The sequence below is a fragment of the Aphelocoma coerulescens genome, chromosome 20 (assembly GCF_041296385.1).
Source record: "Aphelocoma coerulescens isolate FSJ_1873_10779 chromosome 20, UR_Acoe_1.0, whole genome shotgun sequence".
Taxonomy (NCBI): Eukaryota; Metazoa; Chordata; class Aves; order Passeriformes; family Corvidae; genus Aphelocoma; species Aphelocoma coerulescens.
In genome coordinates, this window is record NC_091033.1 from 7419018 (window position 1) to 7437843 (window position 18826).

Genomic DNA, 18826 nt, shown 5'->3' on the forward strand with positions numbered 1-18826 from the left:
GCTGGAAGCAGGAGGGACTGGACACTGATGCACCCAGAGCTGCCTCCAAGGCATGAATGCCAGGAGGAAGCATCACCTGAGCCCACCTGCACTGGCTCAGCTCCCAGCCAGCACATTCTGGGCCTTGGGGACACCCAGGCCTCCAGGTACCTGGCAGTCACCTGCACTCTGTTTTCCTCCTCTCTGCTGTTTTCTTTTTAAAGACCACATGTGGCAACAAATTAGTTCTGGAGGGCAGAGTCCTCTCTCTTGTTTCTTTTTGGCTTGAGATTTATTTCTCAGTGCATGTGCTTTGTAGCTGCACTTGGCAGAGTGGAGTTTGTTCAGCTGTCCATTCCCCAGCTAATCTGGTGTCCTAAAATAAAAACAAGCAAGTGCAACTTTGGAGAATGGTTGCCACATGAAGGCGTGCAGAGTGTCATATGGTTAAAACAGCACTGCTCAAAGTAATTCACATGGTGAGGAGCCATATGAGAAGAAAAGGCTGAAGGCCAGAGGAGGGCTCAGTCTGATGGCACATTGAGGTGAGAGATGAGCCCAGTGCAGCCAGGCAGCACCAAAATCATACCTTTCACATGCCATGTGAAATGAAAAATAGTGAAATCAAGACCAGCATAGAGTGGGATTAAATCAAGGCTAGAACTTGGGAGGGGATGAGAGCTTACAGCTCTGCTGCCGCTGCCCTGATGGGAAGCAAAGACAGACCATTCCTGCAGATCTTATCTGAGCATTTACTTCTCCAAACAAAATCTTTGTGGTAGTGCTTCCTCCAGCTGAGGAAGCCTGGCTGAACATCAGCTGCTTTGCTTGGGACAGAACCATGTCCATCCTTTCTCCTTCTGATATCCCAGGATGAAGAAATATTTTTGCTCCTTGCTGTCCCAGAAATCTCAGCAATATTATTCCCACACTGGGAACATCAACACCAGGGAACAAGTTTTTCTTCTGAAAATTCCTGGGTACCTGATCAATGAGGACAGATGCCAGGATACCCATGCATGAAACAGCACATGTGGGAGGATGTGTATGTAATCTGAGGGGTTTTCCTACAGGAAGAGAAGATAAAAAATACTATTCCATTACTTATTGTAAAAAGAAGTAACTGAGTTTTAAATCTGGGCTGAATCCTTTTGTTCCAGCTGTGTTTCCCAGCCCAGTAAGCAATGTTTTAGTTTATGTAATGAATGCCTTTCAGTCAGTAAGCCCCAGTAACAGGCCACAGTCTTTACAGCCTCAGATTTGTACCATACTTTTTTGTGGTGAGCTGGTACTTTACTTCCTGTTGGAAATTATTCATATTAACATACCCTGTTATTTTGATTGCTGGTGTTACCTTATGAGTGTGATATTCTTTCCCTTAGGCACAACAGGGATTTACCAGGGAGCCAATGGCCTGACAAATTCTGCAGGATTCAGTGCTGTGCATCAGGTATGGTTCAGCATCTGTTATTGGCAACCTTGTCACTTATTTTAAACACTTGGAAGATTTATAGATCAGAGAGATTATTTTAGTATTCACATGTATTTGAGGAAGGTATTGCTTTGCGTTTTGGTGAGTACCATTCTGCTCTGCTCTGTGGGTCTGTTTGCTGGACTTAAGACATCTTGATTAATTTTAAGATGTGTCTTAGTACACACACACAGAGTGCAGTCCTTCCAGGAGGAGGGTGCCCTGGCAGTCTTGGACTTGCTGCTGTAGCAATGCCAAGAGTTTCATCATTCTTCTGCCATCTCACAACTTCCAGATATGTTGTGCATCCTCTCCAGGGGGGATGGCCTCTAGAATCCTGTCATCTGCTGCCTTGGCACTGTGAAGTAAATGTGAACAATCTGAAAGAGGCGTTGGCAGGCCCTGGTGGATATGGAGCCATCTGAGCTGTCTGTGCACTTCCCTCTTTGAGAACACACCTGTCCACGGGCTCCATGCCTCAGATACCTTGATAAAAGTGTGCGTATAAATAAACAGCAAGGCACAGACACACGAGACAGATGTTTCTCAGTAGCAAATGGCTCTTCTTGGACCAAACAAATGAGTGCTCTGTCCCAGAAAATGCACTCTGGTTGGCCAGTAATTTCAGTTCCTTGTTTGTAGGGTGATTGTTGACTTGTATTTTTAATGACAACAGTGGGCAATTTCTTTGTTGCTTCAGTTTGGGCTTCAAACATCAGCATTCGCTGGTAGAAGTGCATTTGATTGACGTATGGAGGTTACCTAAAAAGGGGGAAAAGTTGGGCTTTTTTCATTATTTTGTAATATTCTGAAGGAGAAAACAGTGAAATTATCTCATTTCTTTTATGGTCTAATTGTTCTTAGGACAATTTGAGTCTTTGTTCTTGAGAGCTCCCTGGTGACTGAAAGTTAATGAAATAGCTGTCACAGACAAAGATGTAAGCTGTTAAGGAGGAAAGTGCTTTTAGTCTTTCGAAAGACTATTTATTATTTAATTTTATTTAATACCAGAGACTAATTATAATTTCTGAGGAAATAGAAGCCTTCTGCTGAAAGACAATGCCCAGAGCATGAACACAGCTCTCTGTCTGGAAGAGCAAATCAGTGGACAAGGACAGGATTTGCAATTAAAACAAAAAAACAAAATCTTTTATGCTTTCAGAGATATGTTTTATAATGTTTTCCAGTGTCCTGCTTTTCACAATAAACCCACAGAACATACAAGGATAATGGTATGGGGTTCCTTTGGGAGCCTTAAAATCAAGACAAAGAGTTTTGTGATACCTCAGCTCCCCAAGGTCACTTGCACCTCGTATTTTTAGTTAATTTTTCTGAAGGTAGGGAAGATCACTCAGGCGTTTATTTATTGTGATATAGTTGGGCAGACTTTGTTGTGAGCATTGCTGCAAAAAAATTGCTACTTTCTTTTCATTGGTTTAGCCTAACAGCTGATCAGAAAATGTTGCTGATCATGGAAAAATGCAGCCAGTTTTGCTCCTTCCCTCACACAGCTATTCATTCTGTTCTTGCAATTTCTTAGGTATTTTGTTGTTTACAAAGATTGTGTGTTCCATCATGGCCTTTTTCAGAAAGCTGCTCTACTTACATAAAATTGTTAAACTCTGTAATATAAAATGTGTCAGCACTGATAACTAAAATCCTATAAAAAAAACAGAATTTGCCAGATTTCTGACCTCTTGTTGGTCAGTCAGTCATAATAAAATAGGAGTATATTTGGGAGAAGCAGAAATGTAAAGTCATAAGTGAATGAAATGCAGTTCTTTAGTGACGTATTCCTGAGCCATGACTTGCTGCCTGCACAAGTAACCCTGCTTTTGTGGTGGCTTACTTGTTTGTAAGATAAAACCAGATACATGTGAGTTAGATGTTTCTTTTCTTTCCTCCAAGGAATATTCGTCGTATCCCAGCTTCCCCCAGAGCCAGTACTCGCAGTATTACAGCTCCTCCTACAACCCCCCGTACGTGTCTGCAAACAGCATCAGCCCCTCGGCCATCCCCACCTCCACCTACTCCCTGCAGGAGTCTTCCCACAACATCACCAGCCAGAGCACAGAATCACTCTCTGGTAGGTGCAGCTCTTGTGTTCCCAGGCTGGCAGCTTCAGCCATCTGGAGACATAAACACTACAACCTTGTTGTTGGGTTTTTAAAAAAAATATATATTAACATGGATAGGTCAGATTTTCTAGCACTTAACAGTTCTTACACAGGGGTTTGGGAAGAGATTGGAATATCCAAGGTCTCTAAAACCATCCTGTGTTGTTTTCCTGAGTATATGGGGTTTGATCTCCTCTAAGGTAGTACAGAAGGATAGGAAAATATCATACCAACCCCAGATCAGTACTGAGGGCTGACATGGATAGCAGTGGAACAAATGGCCATGCTCTGAAAAATTCTCTGTTTCCTCAGTGTCTGATGACTTTTTAGCCCATATGTCTGTCAAGGATTGTATTCACGTCTTACACCAACATTTCATGTGTGCATTCATAAACAAGTACATCAAGAGAAAGTCCCTCTCTAAAAAATCTACACAAACTGTGTGTCTAATTTGAAAGTTCAAGATGAATTCCACAGGAAAAAAAAAAGCTTCAAAATTTGTGGCCTCTCTTTGAATGCTTAATTTTTCAAGTTTTAAAGCTTAAGTAGTTTATGGAATTACTGGTGGATTGTTATCCCCCAGTGTCCTGTTCAAGAGCAATCTTCAGATATCACTTCCCTACTAGTTTTCATTGGCGTGCAATAACATTTATATAAAACACCACACAATTTGTGGATGATCACAGTACACGCCCACTGAAGGTCTGCTGACTTACCAAACAAATCTGAACATCTGTGGTTGCTCGAAAAGAAAAATAAGCTAGTATTGTTTTTTAAAAAGAAGTGATCGCCGACTGCTCTAAAAGCAGTTGGAGGATTTTCCATTCCTTAGATCTTATCTCAGCCTTTTTGAGAAAGGATGATTTCAAAAAGGCTTGTTAGGCACAATCCCAGCTTCTCTGAAGAAGAGTATGGTTATTCTAGGGAGTTGCAGAGGCCACAACTTAGCAAGGTGTAAAGAAAAATGTGTTTGAAAAGGATTTGTAATGTAAGGTAAGTGAAACCCAGACAGGTCTATGAAACTCAAGCCAATCAAAACAGATACTTTATACATGGGAAGTTTACTTTTAACTGTCTCATCTCAGTTATTTCTAAAATACTATCCTCTGAGAAACGGGGTAAGGCTCAACAGCTGAGTTCTGTATTTTTAAATAAAAGTCGATGACGAAAGTGTATTTTTAATCATGAGCATTCATCAAATTTAAAAAACAAAACAAAAACAAAAAGAATTTTTAAAATTTTCAGAAGTTTAATTGGTCTTGGATTCTGCTTCTATTGCCTTTCTAATTTCTGTCTTTGAAAAGAATGGGAGGGAGTAAAATTCCAAAAGTTTTTTCTTTTCAATGAAAATTTTGGTAAGGTTTTTTGAAGTGACATGTCCTTTTTAAAATGTTATATATGCGATTTTGGTGATTTTTTAAAATGGTTTTAAGAAATCTTAGGATTTAAAACTTATTTCTCTAACACTGATAGCTATTAACTTGAAAAGAATAAGATTTTCTCACGGTGTTTTCACAGTGTTTCTGTTGCTTTTCAAGAAAAGGTTTCATGCTCTAATTACAATAACACAATGCAAAATTTAAGTTTACAATGGAATTTCTTTTTCCTAATAGGGGAATATTCAACAACACCAGCAAAAGATACAGAGACAGAGAGACATCACAGAGGGTCAGATGGCAAGGTACGAGCCCGGTCAAAAAGAAGCAACGATCCTTCCCCTACTGCTGACAGTGAGATTGAGGTAATAACTTTAATTTATATTCCTTTGGTAAATCCAGCAAAGATGAACAGTTGCCTGTGTTTGCAAATCCGAGAGACAGAACAGAATTAGTAATACAACTGGAACCTGCAGACACGAGTAGTCAAAACAATTGCTCAATTTCTGTGTTATCAACATCTCAAACTATTCTTCATATGTACCCTTTTTTTTCCCTTTGGGCTTTTTGTAAGTCTGATGTTTTGTTCCCCTGACTTGACAGGCAACGAGGGATTTCTGTGGTTGTTAGGAGAGCAGGTTCTTGGGATGGCCAGCACACATGTAGTTCCAAAATTCCTGATGTTTCATTTTGCCTGCTTTCACAAAACATCCACAGTCAGTGCTCCAAATGGCTTGAGATCTTAAAAATCTCTAGTCCAACAGGACACATTTCCTGACTGAACCTGTTCTTGCAGTTGCTTAATATGTAACTATATTTCTTTTTTCCACCCCATCTGTCATCACAGCGTGTGTTTGTGTGGGATTTGGATGAGACGATAATTATTTTTCACTCCTTACTCACGGGAACCTTTGCATCCAGATACGGGAAGGTAAAATTTAATTTTTTTAGCATTACTGCTTGTCCAGCCAAATTGCGTCGGGAACTGTGGGGGCAGCTAATGAGGCAGCTTTTCAAACAGATGCTGCCCCTTTTATTCAGACATATTTGTATAAATGTGTCCTGCTGTATTTCCTCCGAACATGTGAAAATGTCATTTTCCTCCCTTTCATGTTGCAAGTAGCCCCTTGTTTTCCCAAAGCTTCAGCTGCTGCTTGCTGGGATGTTCTTCCAGTGTCTGTCTTCTGCAAGAAAGAGCATCCAGTAGCCAGACAGCATTAACTCCAGCCTGAGTGAGCTAACACTTCTTTTGTTAGACCAGTGTTTTCTTATGAATCTCAGACAATTTTTTAAGAGAGGTTTTGTGTTCATCAGTCCAGGTTGCCATGAAGAACTAGCTGTGCTTCCCACAGAGCTGCTGAAGCTCACATTCCTAATGGGGTTTCAGGAGCATATCTGGCTAACCATACTTTAGACACCCTCTTTGAAATACAGGCAATTTCATTTTTTTAGGTAGCTGTCTGTGGCTGAACAGCCTGAACTTGGCTGCTAAGGAGAAAACACTGGGTTTTGGATTTAGTACCATGTGATTCAATTTCTTCCTGAGGCAGCTTTTTATGATAAACACCTAAGTCACTTTGAATTACAGAATGTCAAACGCTTTTAAATGGGTAGAAAAAAAGACAATCTCATTACCTAATTAAAGGTGGATGACCTAGTGGGCAGCTGTTTCCACACATGGCTTTGAGCACTCAGCTTCATCAGGAGACTGGAAAATAACCCAGCTTCTCTCCAGAAGGCAGAAATATGATTTGACATCATTTCATGGCTTTACCAGCTGTACTTTTTTACGATGGTTATAACAAGCTGAATGTGTAATTAGTAAGATAGATTTATTGTTCACTGTTAGATGTGCACAGTTATAAAGGATATAAAATGGTGTTTGTGGTGTGGAAGTCTACTGCAGCACTTGGAATGCTGCTAACACTTCTAACAGCACCCTCTGAAAAGCAAGCATGTGTTTCCAGGCAGGGATTTATTCAGACCCCTGTTGTACAAGGGAATTGAAGTGGTTACTTTTCCCAGAGAACATAATGCACGAGGTGTACGTGTGTAAGCTCAAACCTACTGCCTACAAACACCAGAAAGAATTAGGCAGGACCAGGAAACAAACTTAGGCTGTGCAGATCTGCTCTGTGGTCAAACTTAGCCTTGGGTAGGGGCTGCTGTATTTATGTGGAGAATTCCCTTAATGGGCTGACTTTGTCCTAGTACAGAACCTCTGAAGCAGATGCCTTCACCTGATGCCTCCTGCACATATTTAGGGGGTGTAGAGTTGGAAGCTGCTGTGTGGGGGCTTCTGTTGGCTGTCTCCTTTATACTAATTTGGAGAATGATATAAACAGGAATATTTTTTTGAAAGAATTAATCACTTTTTCTGTGAAATTACAACAGGTTCCTTGAGAAATTTCTCTAGAAGGACTTTTTTCTTTGCAGTCCTTCATTTGTTTCATCAGTATTAAATTCCTCAGGACTCTCCTATAAGGGAAATGGTTCTGTTATAGAAGTATTTATTATAGGCTATTGGCTTGATCCAAAAACAACTAGAGGCTTTGGTGGGCTGTGGAACAGACCTTAAACCAAGAGGGAAATACAGCACACTCAGAGAGGCTGTCCTGGGAACTGTTCAGTAGGAGCACAATTCAAAACTCTCAAGTACAAGTGAAGCAGACAGAGGTTAAGAGTTTCAGACTCTCTTACTTCAATAGCATAGGAAGTGTTAACCTCAAAGTAAATTGAGTATCAAACCCAAAATTCTCCATGAAAGATTCACATGCCTGTAATTAGACATGCATATGCTTATAATTAAACCTCATACATGGAGATCTTGGTTCACTGTGTCTTCCTCCAGAAAAGGTGTCAGTTTATGTGATCTTGGCCATTCCCTTGGCCAACATTTATGCCCCAGTATCATCCTGTCTGTTGCACTGGTGGAGCTGCAGGTGCTCAAAGAAGTAGTCTGTAAAGTTGTTCAAGCTGAAGAATAACACCTCTTTCTGGGGTGATTTTTCTTGAAAGATGGGAGGAGGAACACCAACCTTCAGAGATTTGGGTCTAAACTCCTGTGTTCTTTAGCTACTTAATTGTAAGTGGTTGAGTGTGTTGCCCCTTCCTTGGTGATGGCAGCAACAGGGAGCTGTCCAAAAAGTGAGGGGGGGGGGGGAATTAAAAAAAAGAGGAGGAAGAACTCACAAAAAAAGTCATGTTATTAATGGTTAATGCTTCGATGCATGTTTTCTGACCTGACCTTATGTGAAAGTTCTCTTTGTTTTCTCTGTGGTTCTTGACATAGATATGGCCTCCTCGGGGCATTGAGAGTTAATCTCAGGTGTTTAGAAAAGTCTTTGCCCACAGCATCGATAGCAGTTAAAACACAGAAAGACTCTTTTGGTGGTAGTAATTCAGAAACAACATGAAGAGGTTCCATGCAGTCCTGTGCCAAAAATAATCATGAGTCTGTTCCTCTTTCCCTGACTGGGATATTTGCAAGCTTGCTCCATAACCTGTGTTGTCTAAGCCTTAACATTTCTCAGACTGAAAGAGATGCAGAAATTTTTTTAAAAGTATTTATTGCAGTTCCATTCTCACAGTTTTCAAAGGACTGGTATCAAGAAAGGGAGCACTGGGTCTGTTGTTTTCTCTACCTTGAGGGAGCTCTGTGAAGCCACTACCTTTTCTTAGTATTTTGTATTGTTCCAAGGATGTGTATTCTTATTCTGTGTTGCATCACTTCTTGGGATTGTAGTGTCCAAATGACTTGTGAGTAAAGTAAAACCTGGAGTTAAAATTCATCTTTACATGCAAGATACTCCAAAATCCTGGAATCAAATGACGGATTTTATTTTAGTCTGGATTTAGAGATTTGAACACGTAGGACTGTCTGAATCCTTGAATTGTGTTGGATCTTTATCAGAACTTTGACAGTGTCTGCTGATAGCTGGGAGTTCAGATCTGTAAAATTCCCTGTAAGAATCATACAATTATTGAGACTGTTCAGCATTTGGAATTAGCTCAAATTAAGAAAAAATGTACTGCAAAAAATTATAAAGCACATTATGTCCCAGTTTTAAATCAGAGTCACACAAAGTCATGCTCTAGATGTGGGTTAACTTTAAGTGAAAGGTGTTTAGATCCCCTGTGTTACTCTGTGTCCCTGGGAGCTGGGAATGTGTGGTTGCTTTCCCTGGAGCAGCCACTCTGCATTCAGTGAGGCCTTGCAGTGTGCCTCATAGTTGCTTCTTGGAAGTAGAGGCTGGTTTTCTGTGACAGCCATGGTTTTTTAATGCTTTTGTGTTTCAGAAGTGGCAGCATGAGGTTTACTCGAGTTGTAAGCAGGCAGGTGTGGGTGAGGTAGGAGATGCACTCAGGTTTCCAGCGTGTGCAGACATGGGCTTTGCCCCTCTGATGAGAGACTTGCAGTGACCTAGGAGAGGGTCCACCAATGATAGCAGGACCTCAGGACAGAGTAGCAAAAGTTTCTGCTTGACCCTGTTGAGGACAGGACATAAATATGATTTTCTAGTATTGAAACAAATGTTACAGCTGCTGTATGCTGGCTGTGAACTGGACTGTCTTGTTCTCACCAGAAATGATGTTGTGGATCTAAGAAGCTTTATTCCTCAAAAGTTTCGCTGGCTGTTACATGTTCTTATAAAAAGTTTTCCTTTAAATGAATTATAATTTCCAATTAAAAAAAAAAAAAGTCATTGAAAAGTTCCTCCTTGGCTCTACTCGAGATCCTTGTAAAATCCTAGGTTTGATTTTCTAATTTCTTTTTTTTTCCCCTTCCCTGCTTTCACTGAATGCTTCAAGTAGCTTGTGCTTTTCCCTGCTTTGTTCTCTCACAGGACCCTAAAGCCAGGACCTGATTGAAACACCATGGGGATTTAATCAAATCTGCTGGTGATTCATGCTCCTAATGGCCGGGTCTGTCCTTTACTACTTTACAAACTGAGAAGGAATAAAACCCCATTTTATTGCTCGGCTGTTAAAAACTATTTGTAGAAGTTGCTAAGGTTCAAATCAAAAGCGGCCTCCCTTGAGAACTATTAGTTAATTCTAAGTGCCAGGGCATCGCTTTTTTTCTTCTCCTCTCGCTTGAGATGTGGCCTTATATCAGGACTGCTGTTCAAACATCTGAGAGTTTTCCATTCCTTTGACAAACATGAGCCAAAGTGCTTAAGGACATCTGTTTATTTTATTTCTTTAATGAGAAAACCTTCCAATTTCTTACTGGCTCAGCTGTGTTTATTTACATTTTGTTAGTCATATGTGTGGGGCACCTTGGGACATTAAAAACCTGCAGAGGCCTGTGCTGAGGGCTGCTAGCAGGCATCCTGGTCAGAAAGGCAGAGTAAGCCCTTCCTAAGGAAAACACAGTCCTTGGAACTCCATAAAATAGATTTTGAAAACAAATAGAGCCTAATTCACTCAGTAGATCATGGATTAAGTCAAGATGAATACAATTTGGAAAGGATTTTCTGAGGAAGTTGGAGATTTTTTTACCCACTGGAGGCTAAACCTTGTGTTTAATGCCTTTTTAAGTTAAATTAAAAAAGCATTCAATCACTGCAGGTAATAAAGAAGTCTGTTACTTTAGACATGCTGCTATATCAATTATTTAGTTCATTATTGGAGAGAAGGGAGTAAATAATTCCAGCCATTTGATTGTTTCAAATGTGTATTTCGGGAGCAAACATCTGTGTTTATCATCTGTACTGGTTTGATGAGAAGCAGCAGTGGGAACAGCAAAACCAGATGCCCCAGCAGGTTGGAGGTGGGCACAGGAGATGCTCTGAGCTCCTGTAGATGTAACCTCTTGTACTGGAGCTTAGGAGAGCGGGGGGGGGTTCTGAGCAAAGTGCACATGTGGCATTTTGGAACTATTAAAGGATTATTTTTGACATAAAATATATATCAGAAACGATGCTGGGTTGTTAAACGAGCTTGAGGAAAGGGAACCTGCTTTACAGTATGGCTGAATCAGGGCTGCAACTTTAAGGGGAAAAGTTTGAAAAACCAAAGGGACATGGCTTGTTTTAGGCAGCTGCATGTGCAAAATATGTCATTGTGCTGAGGATTATGCTCCATGATGTGTTTCCATCAAACTTTCCAGAAGTTGGGTATTTTTCACAGGGCTATCAAGGGCTTTCACATAGAAATACGGTGACTTTCTTGTGCTGAGGGGAAGGAAATGAAGATTAATTTGGTTTAAATTCCACTCCCTTTTCTGAAATGCATGTCATGAATAGTAAAAAGAAATTATTTGTAGGTTTTTGGTCATGAACCTTTTGTATTACTAAATGAAAATAATTCTCATTTATCCTCAAGCATCATGACCCAGCTTTTAACCTGTATTTAAGTACGGTATTCCCACAGGACTGGAATCCACTTCAGACTTGATAAATTAGTGTGGTCTGGATAAATTAGTGTGGTCTTTGCTGCCTGTCCCTAAGCATAGTTCCTTTGGAGAGGGAGGAGAGCCTTTTCAACCTCTGTGTGCCCTTAAATGTGAAGATTGAGTGACCTGTGTGCCCATTTGCTTATTAGAATAATTTCCAGCCCTATGTGAAGAGACACATGACAGTAAAAGGAGTCCTTCAGTACCCAGTAAGAATACTTTGAAGTACCCCTTAAATCACAGTAAGGGTGAATATGAAAAGTTACCTGAAGAAAAGGGATTCAGTTACATTTGCTCTCCATCTATCATGGACTTCTCACAAGGTCACACTGTGCTGTCTGTTGACACTGTTCATTTAAATTCAGTAGATTGTCTAATAAACCTGGATGTATCAATGTTGGAGAGGTTCTGTTTGAAAAGGGATGATCCTTTTCAAAAAAGCCTGAAGTGTAGTCCCTTAAGTAAGTCACTTCTGAAAATGGCTTTTAGCTCCTAACTACTTTCGTTACTTTAAACAACTTTTCTCACAAATACCCACTCTCCCTGGGAAAGCTCTGAAAGGCTCAGTCTGGCTGTAGCCTGTGTTGTTAAAGAGATAAAATTGCAAGCTAAGCTACTTAGGTGTAGTTAGTAAAGGAGTGAAATGTGGTTTCTTCCTGAAAAAGACATGGATTTACTTGAACTAGAACTCTCGTACTCATGGGTAATTTCCCATTATTATGGGAAAGTTTTGTTCATGTCTCAAATTTTGATCAAGGTATAAAATGTTACAATGAAAGGATGATTATTCTCACAGACTTTTTTTGTTCAAACATGTGGCCCTGGTATTTGTGTCTTTGATTTTTTTGATTATTATTTTTTTTATGCTACAACCAAGCTGGTCCATTTTCCAGGCGTTTCCAAGTAATTAAACCCAATTAAAACTATTAAATTCTTTCTTTTGGTGACAACTTTGTTATTAACAGATAACCACAAGGAGGAGATTTAACTTGGAAGGCCCTTGATTGTATACTAATCCGTCTCTCACCTCTGGCTGACACCTGTGGCAGATAAACCCTATAGAATAGGAGTCTGATGAATACTCTTAATTAATACTTTCTTCCTTGTAGAAAGGTAATTATTTGCTCACGGCATAAATAGGTATTTGGCAGGGATTTAAAAGGACTGATTAGTTCTAAATACTAGGGCTTTATGCTGGTAGGGTTTTTAAGGGAGGTGATGGTGTCTGAATCCAAGATCCACGCTCAGAGGGACTTTGCCCTAACAATTTGAATGTCGAGTTAATTGTCAAGTTGCTAAAGAGAAGCAGAGTCAGACAACAAGCAGATTTGTTATCTGTCTCAAAGGAGCCAGCTCTGCCCCTTTGCTAATGGCCTGCAAGTCTGAACAGGGTACCTGCAAGGCAGAGGCTTGGAGAGGGCTTTGGATCCAGGATTGGAGGCATGAGTGACTTGCACTTGAGAGATTGCCAGAGATAAGTCTGCTTCCCTCTTCCTTTCAAAATTACAGTGTGCAGGAAGGGAGAGCTGGCTGTGGACATGCAGCTTGGATTAGTTCCAGGTGTTAACAAATACATGTCCTTTTAATGCATATTCTAGGGCAAGTGTAAGCAGCGTATGAAAAATCAATCTCCGTGTTCCAGCAGATCTGTGGGAAGGTGGTTTTAGTGCAGAGCCTTTGGGGAGGATGCTGGTGGTGCAGTTTGAGTGTGACTCAATGCACAAGGGCTTCTGTGGAGGTAGAGCCAGTACCTCTAGCAGTGAAGGTACAGCAGTGAAGGCTTCTGTGCACGTCAGCTCCTGGAAGAGGGTCTAGGGCCCAACACAGTGTGTGTTGCAACATCCTGACAGCAATTTGTGCCCACATTTGGTAGCTTAAAGCTAATTTTGGTGTGCATGTACATTCTGCATTCCCTTTGCTCTGCTAAAATACAGACTAGTGGGAGTTTCATGTGGTGTGAGCAGAGCTACCCTCCCACTGCTGTCATAGGGAAATATTTGTTCTTTGCTCACCTTCAGTTTTCATGGAAATTGTCTTTAAGAAAAACTGAAGGCTGTTCAACAAGCTCCTTTTAGCAATCTTCTGACATATTATTACTTGAAATGAAGGTTAAAAATGAAAACTAAAACAGAATTTAATTTTATTTAAAGGCAAGGTGTTATTAACTAAGAGGACATAATTGAACTCAAATTGTAATTTTTAGAACACAGTTCACTTCAAATGTAGAGAACTAGTTCAAGGATTAGAAACAGTGCATGCAAGTGGCCAAACTAAAAGCAACACTGGCAGCAAATGTGTGAGCTCATGCCATTGGGATATGAAAGAAAATGTGCTCCTTGCTGAATGGATGCTTTTGCCTTCCTTTACAGCATGTTCCACAGGCTTCTGCTGCCCATGTTTTCCTCTAGCAGGACTTTGTGCTGATCAGGCAGCAAAAGTAGCCCAAAGCAAGTGGATATGGAGCTGGGAGTTGTCAGTGCTTCACTTACAGGAGAAATGACCTTGCTCACAAGGTGTGGCCATTGCCAGCAGTAGGCAGTACCCATCAGGCCTTAGCTGAAAGTCACAGGGGTGACAGAAACAGCAGAGACAAGATCAGCAAACATGCTCTTTAGGGAACACATTTCTGATGAAAAATGTTGAGAAAGGACTTACCTAATTCTTTGTATGTTTGTATGTTTTGATCCGAAGGAGTAGTAGGGAATGGGGGCTTTTTTACCTCTCAGTTCTCTCAAGATATGCCCTAAGGAGAAATGGGCAACTCTGAAGCTGTGACTCCTGTTCCTTAAAAGTGGCAGTGAAGGGTGTGTTGAGAAGGTTGTATTCAGGAATGAATAATTCAGAATGATCACTTCCCTCCTGATGCTTGTCTCCCACCATCATTGGAAGAAGCTGTTCAGGCTGTGCATAGGAGGATCAGGAGTGCTTGGTCTCAGCACCAGAGGTTTGCACTAAAAGTAATTTGTGGGGCTGTTTAATTTTGACCCTGAAGGAAACTCCACCAATGGAGCATGGCAGAGGTGAGGCATGTGGGGATACACCATGCTGCTGGAAGTTTTATTTACAAAAGGAGTTTATTGCCTGTTTTCTACCCCTGCCTCTCATTGTCCTTGTTTGTGAAAGCATGACTCGTAGGTTAGCAGAGGGAGGACCTCGCTCTTCTAGAGTTACTAAACAAGCAGTGAGGGTTGAGTTTTTAGATTAATCTGTTTTCACTGTTAAAAGTGGTTCCTGGAGGAGATTTGATTTCAGGCTGTCTGTGGTCCTTGGGCTTCACACGCATCAGGAAGCATTGGCTGGCTCTGTTAGTCAGGAAGCTTGTTCCCAGGGCTCCTGGGCATACTTTTCCTGCAGAGGGACATTAGCAGGGATGGATCCCTGGTAACTTTACATTGCTCTGCTGAACTCACACTGCTCCAGCACAGGCACTAACAGTCCACCAGGGCACCACTGGCAGCACAGAGATGTCCTTTAGTGGCACAGGATTTCTGTGCCTAGGAAGAGCACTCCATCAACATCTTCAAACAAATGTCATAATCCTCTTTCCAATTACTTACACACTGTGCAGAGAATTTGGATATACTGATCTCATTTTGGTGCTTTTCTGTCAGCCTGATTTTCCTGTTTATTCCTACTTGAATTGACAGCTGTAGCAACTGTGTCTTTCCTCAGGGTGGGTACGACCTCTGGCACAGAGGGTTTAAGTCTGGGACTAGTGCTTCTAGATGCTACAGTAATGCAAATAAATAACTGCTGGAGGAATCCTGGCCTCGTGCCTCTAGACACCTCTGTCATACTGGGGGTGCTGGTTGGCCTTATAACTTCATCAGCCTCTTTAAGACTTGGAAGTGTGCCTTGCTGTGGAGGAAATGTCCATACTGTGGAAGCAGTGATGCCAAATCATTTCCCCAAACAACTTCCCCTCTGGGTGGTAAAGTGCATTTTTCTGTTTTGTTTTCATTCCATCATATTCTGCACCTCAAGAGAATGACTTTTTTTTCCCCCCCACTCATCTGCAGTTTGGTTTCCATATTGTTTAGTTAAAGAGAAGGTAACTTCATACACTGTGGAAATGTTTCCTACTCCCCATTAGTGATTAATACCAATAAGGCTAAAATGAAACTTAGAGGATAAATGACAGATAGCAACCAATGAGATTTCCTGAAAGAGTTTTAAAAGCTAATGATCCTTGAAATGTATAAAAATAAATTGCTTCATTAAAAACTCTTTTACAAAATAATTTCTTCCTAGCAGCATATTTTCTTCAAAACAGTTCCCCCGTGTAACTACACCTGGGTAGTAAAATTTGATTCAGTGCTGTTGCTATGGGGCCACAGTCAAATGCCCTGATTAGGCCTGTGTCCCTGTGCCTCATCAGGGGAGCAGGTTTGGGGCTTAAAATGAGAGATGTTCAAGGCAAGTCTGTTGAAGTTTTTACTTTTTGCCCAGAGACAGTGCCCTTGTTTGTGGGACAGCAACAAGTGTGTTTAAACATGAGTGACAGAGCTTCTCTGTAATGGGCACAGTGCTTGTGAGTCACACACATGGCTAAAACCACAGCCATTCTGCTCTAATTGAAGAGAACTTCACTAAGAATGTGTAATAATTAGCTTAGTGTGTAGTACACCATCCATGTCAACAGCATCTTCCACAAAGGTTGATTGAAATGTACTCACCCTCCCAACATTGTGCTCCCTGTTAGAGCTCCTCAGTCAATTCATTACTGTCCTGTCACACAATAACAGGACTCCACAGAAATCTGCAGGAAATTAGAGCAGAGACCATGTTTAAGTGGGTGGTTTTCCTCTATTGAAGTCACACCCCATGCTAAAGCAAGGCAGATTCATACATCAAGATGAGAGATCCCTGACCTGTTGAAGATGAACTAACAACAAAAAAAAATCTGTTGTGGGAATGTGGGCTTTTTCCAAGTTGTCTGTTGTTGTTCAGTTTGAACAGGCACAATGCTTTTGAGTTATGACTGTTTATCAAATTAAATACAGATAATTTTAGCTTGTGGTTTTGAAGTATTTAATGAATAAGAAAATGTACTGCTCATAACTTTGTCTGCATCAGTGTGTTTCTGTGCTCTTGCTGTGGATTTAGGAAGAAGTTTGTTTCACTTGTTTGGGGGCAGAAGGGATGGTTGACTTGCTGACTTGGTGAGGCAATGAAGTGACAGCCCTTTCACAGGCCATTGTGGTGTGTCAGCTGGGAAAAACATTAATTTCCTAGGATGAATTAACCAAAAACACCTAAGTAGAGCTGCAGGTAGCATCATCCTTCTCCAGGGGAATTCACTAAAGGTTTTGTCACTGATGTTGGCAGGAGCAGTATCTGGGTGTGAGAAAGTTCACATGTGCTTCAGAAGGTGTAGAAGATATTTTAGAGCTGCCAGCACGTGCATCTTCACATTCAGTTGTTAAAAAAGTGTGGTTTAAAAATGCTGCAGGCAGCCAGAGCTTCTCCCTCATGTCCTTCCCTTTCAGGAAGCAGTTTGAACTTTCATGTGTTGTGTCTTATCTTGCCTTTTTTTTAATCTTTTTAAAAAAATTTTATTTTGTTTTTATTTTTTAAGCAATGTAGTTATTTGGGTGTAACTGCCATTGGGACTGCAGTTGAGGCTCTGCAAGCCTGCTGTCCTGAGCAGGAATAGTCAAAGGTTTTGTCATGTTATAATTGGGTTTCCATGGTAGGATGGGCTATATTAACTCTGTTGATGTTGGTAAATAAGTAGGCAGCTTCAGTGGGAATGGAATTGCTGGTTTGAAGGACAAGTCAGGAGAGAATCACCCTCTGCGTGCCCTGTTGCTGGTAACTACCCCCAAACCATTCACTAATGATATTATTGGAAATCAATTTTTGTCTAACCTACTGAAGCAATTCTTACATAGTTTCAGGTGTTTAAAGGATCTTTATATCATCTGAAGTGTGTGGGCTGTTAGTGGTCAGAGTGAGTCACAGACATCCTTCAAAGAACAGAATTGCTTTATCTAGGAGAGCAAAAGAAAGGATGGGAAAGTCATGTCAATGTTAAAATACACTTGGGAAGTACTTTAATAAATGTATCTTAAGAAATAGGAATGTGTAGATCCTATGTTTGGTCTGAGGTCTCCCACCCCCCATGCCTATCCCCAAAAAAGAAAATCAAAGTGAATGGAAAAAACCTGATTTTCCCCCAACAGGACACCACAACGTCTGTGAGGATAGGTCTCATGATGGAAGAAATGATCTTCAACCTTGCAGATACACATCTATTCTTTAATGACCTGGAGGTATGTAGCTGCTTATTGTACTTAACATCTTTCTCTGTAATCATTTGCATGTAGTCTACAAACTCGGGGGGTTTTGGCCCAGAAACTTTTTATTTTTGACCCCAGAGAAATGGACCATAGGTGGCTTATTGGAAGCATCCTTTTGACAGCTCCATTCTGTTCAGGAGTTTCTTTCTAAATACACAGTTAACAATGATGGTCTCTTGCAGGTTTACTAAATGTAATAATGAGGACATTGCTGCTGCTTCTCCAGATATTTGCTATTCAATAATTTTATTAAGCTAAATTAGCACAGATCCTATGGGGGCAGGCATCAATTAGCTATGAGCCAAAGCAGAGGTTTTGAAAATGGTCTCTGTTCTTGAGGGAGCTCTGTTGTACACACAGACAGAGCAGGAGCTCTGCTCAAGCTCAGGAATACTGCAGGATGAAACTATGAGAGTTTCAGTGTAACAGACCAAGAGGAAGAAATTTTCCTGCTGGTGACATGGTTAGACCTGACTGTCTCTTACACAAAGCAAAAATCCTTTTGAGTATGTGGTAAAATGCAGGCAAAGTGATGCTGGCAGAATGCTGTCAGCAGCTGAGAAACAGCTGTACAGCAATGATGAAAATCTGTTGGCATTTGCAGTCAGAACACACAGTCTGAATGGATCATGTACAGAGTGAGCAAGGTGGGGTTTGTGCTGTGGGCACCTTGGAATCAAAACACTGCTTGGAGGCATTTGGAGGAAAAAAAAAAAACAACCTGGCATCGCTGGGCAGACTTCTGTGGGCTTTTTTTTTTTCCCCCTTCACTTGAAGAAGGAAGAATTTGTTTCTGTGCCAGATGAAAGCAGAGAGCTTTTTCAGTGCCTGAGGAGTTCAGCGGGAATTTCTGGTTCCTTCAGTGCTTGATTGCAGTGTGGTCCCCTGTGTTAGGGGAGGTACAACCTTTCCTGCCACCTGGCTCCTTGCAGTCTTGAGGTTTCACTTGCTGAGAATTTTTATTTCCTTTCAAAGACAAGCACCTGAACTGACAGATTTTTCTTCTTTCAACTTTTTTCAGAGTGGGAGTTTGTGGTGAGGGCACAGAAAGTACAAAGTAAAAAATCTTTCTCTTAGGGGGAAAAAAAAAGAGCTCGTCTTTGGGAGCCCAGGGCACTATTCCAGTAGTGATAATATTTACTACAGAACCTTCACCTTTCACCCATCAGATCTCAATATGT

At 41.0% G+C, this 18826-nt stretch overlaps 1 protein-coding gene across 6 annotated transcripts in view; it reads left to right on the forward strand.

Annotated features, from left to right (window-relative positions):
* EYA2 (EYA transcriptional coactivator and phosphatase 2) overlaps positions 1–18826 on the forward strand; it is an 88025-nt gene that overhangs the window by 56803 nt on the left and 12396 nt on the right. For 5 of the 6 annotated variants that reach the window (XM_069033929.1, XM_069033928.1, XM_069033926.1 and 2 more), the window contains exons 6-10: positions 1362–1429; positions 3359–3536; positions 5181–5308; positions 5791–5874; positions 17529–17618. In XM_069033929.1, coding sequence (XP_068890030.1) covers positions 1362–1429; positions 3359–3536; positions 5181–5308; positions 5791–5874; positions 17529–17618 — 548 coding nt within the window. The remainder of the gene's footprint in view (positions 1–1361; positions 1430–3358; positions 3537–5180; positions 5309–5790; positions 5875–17528; positions 17619–18826) is intronic. The other variant, XM_069033927.1, reaches the window with a different exon arrangement.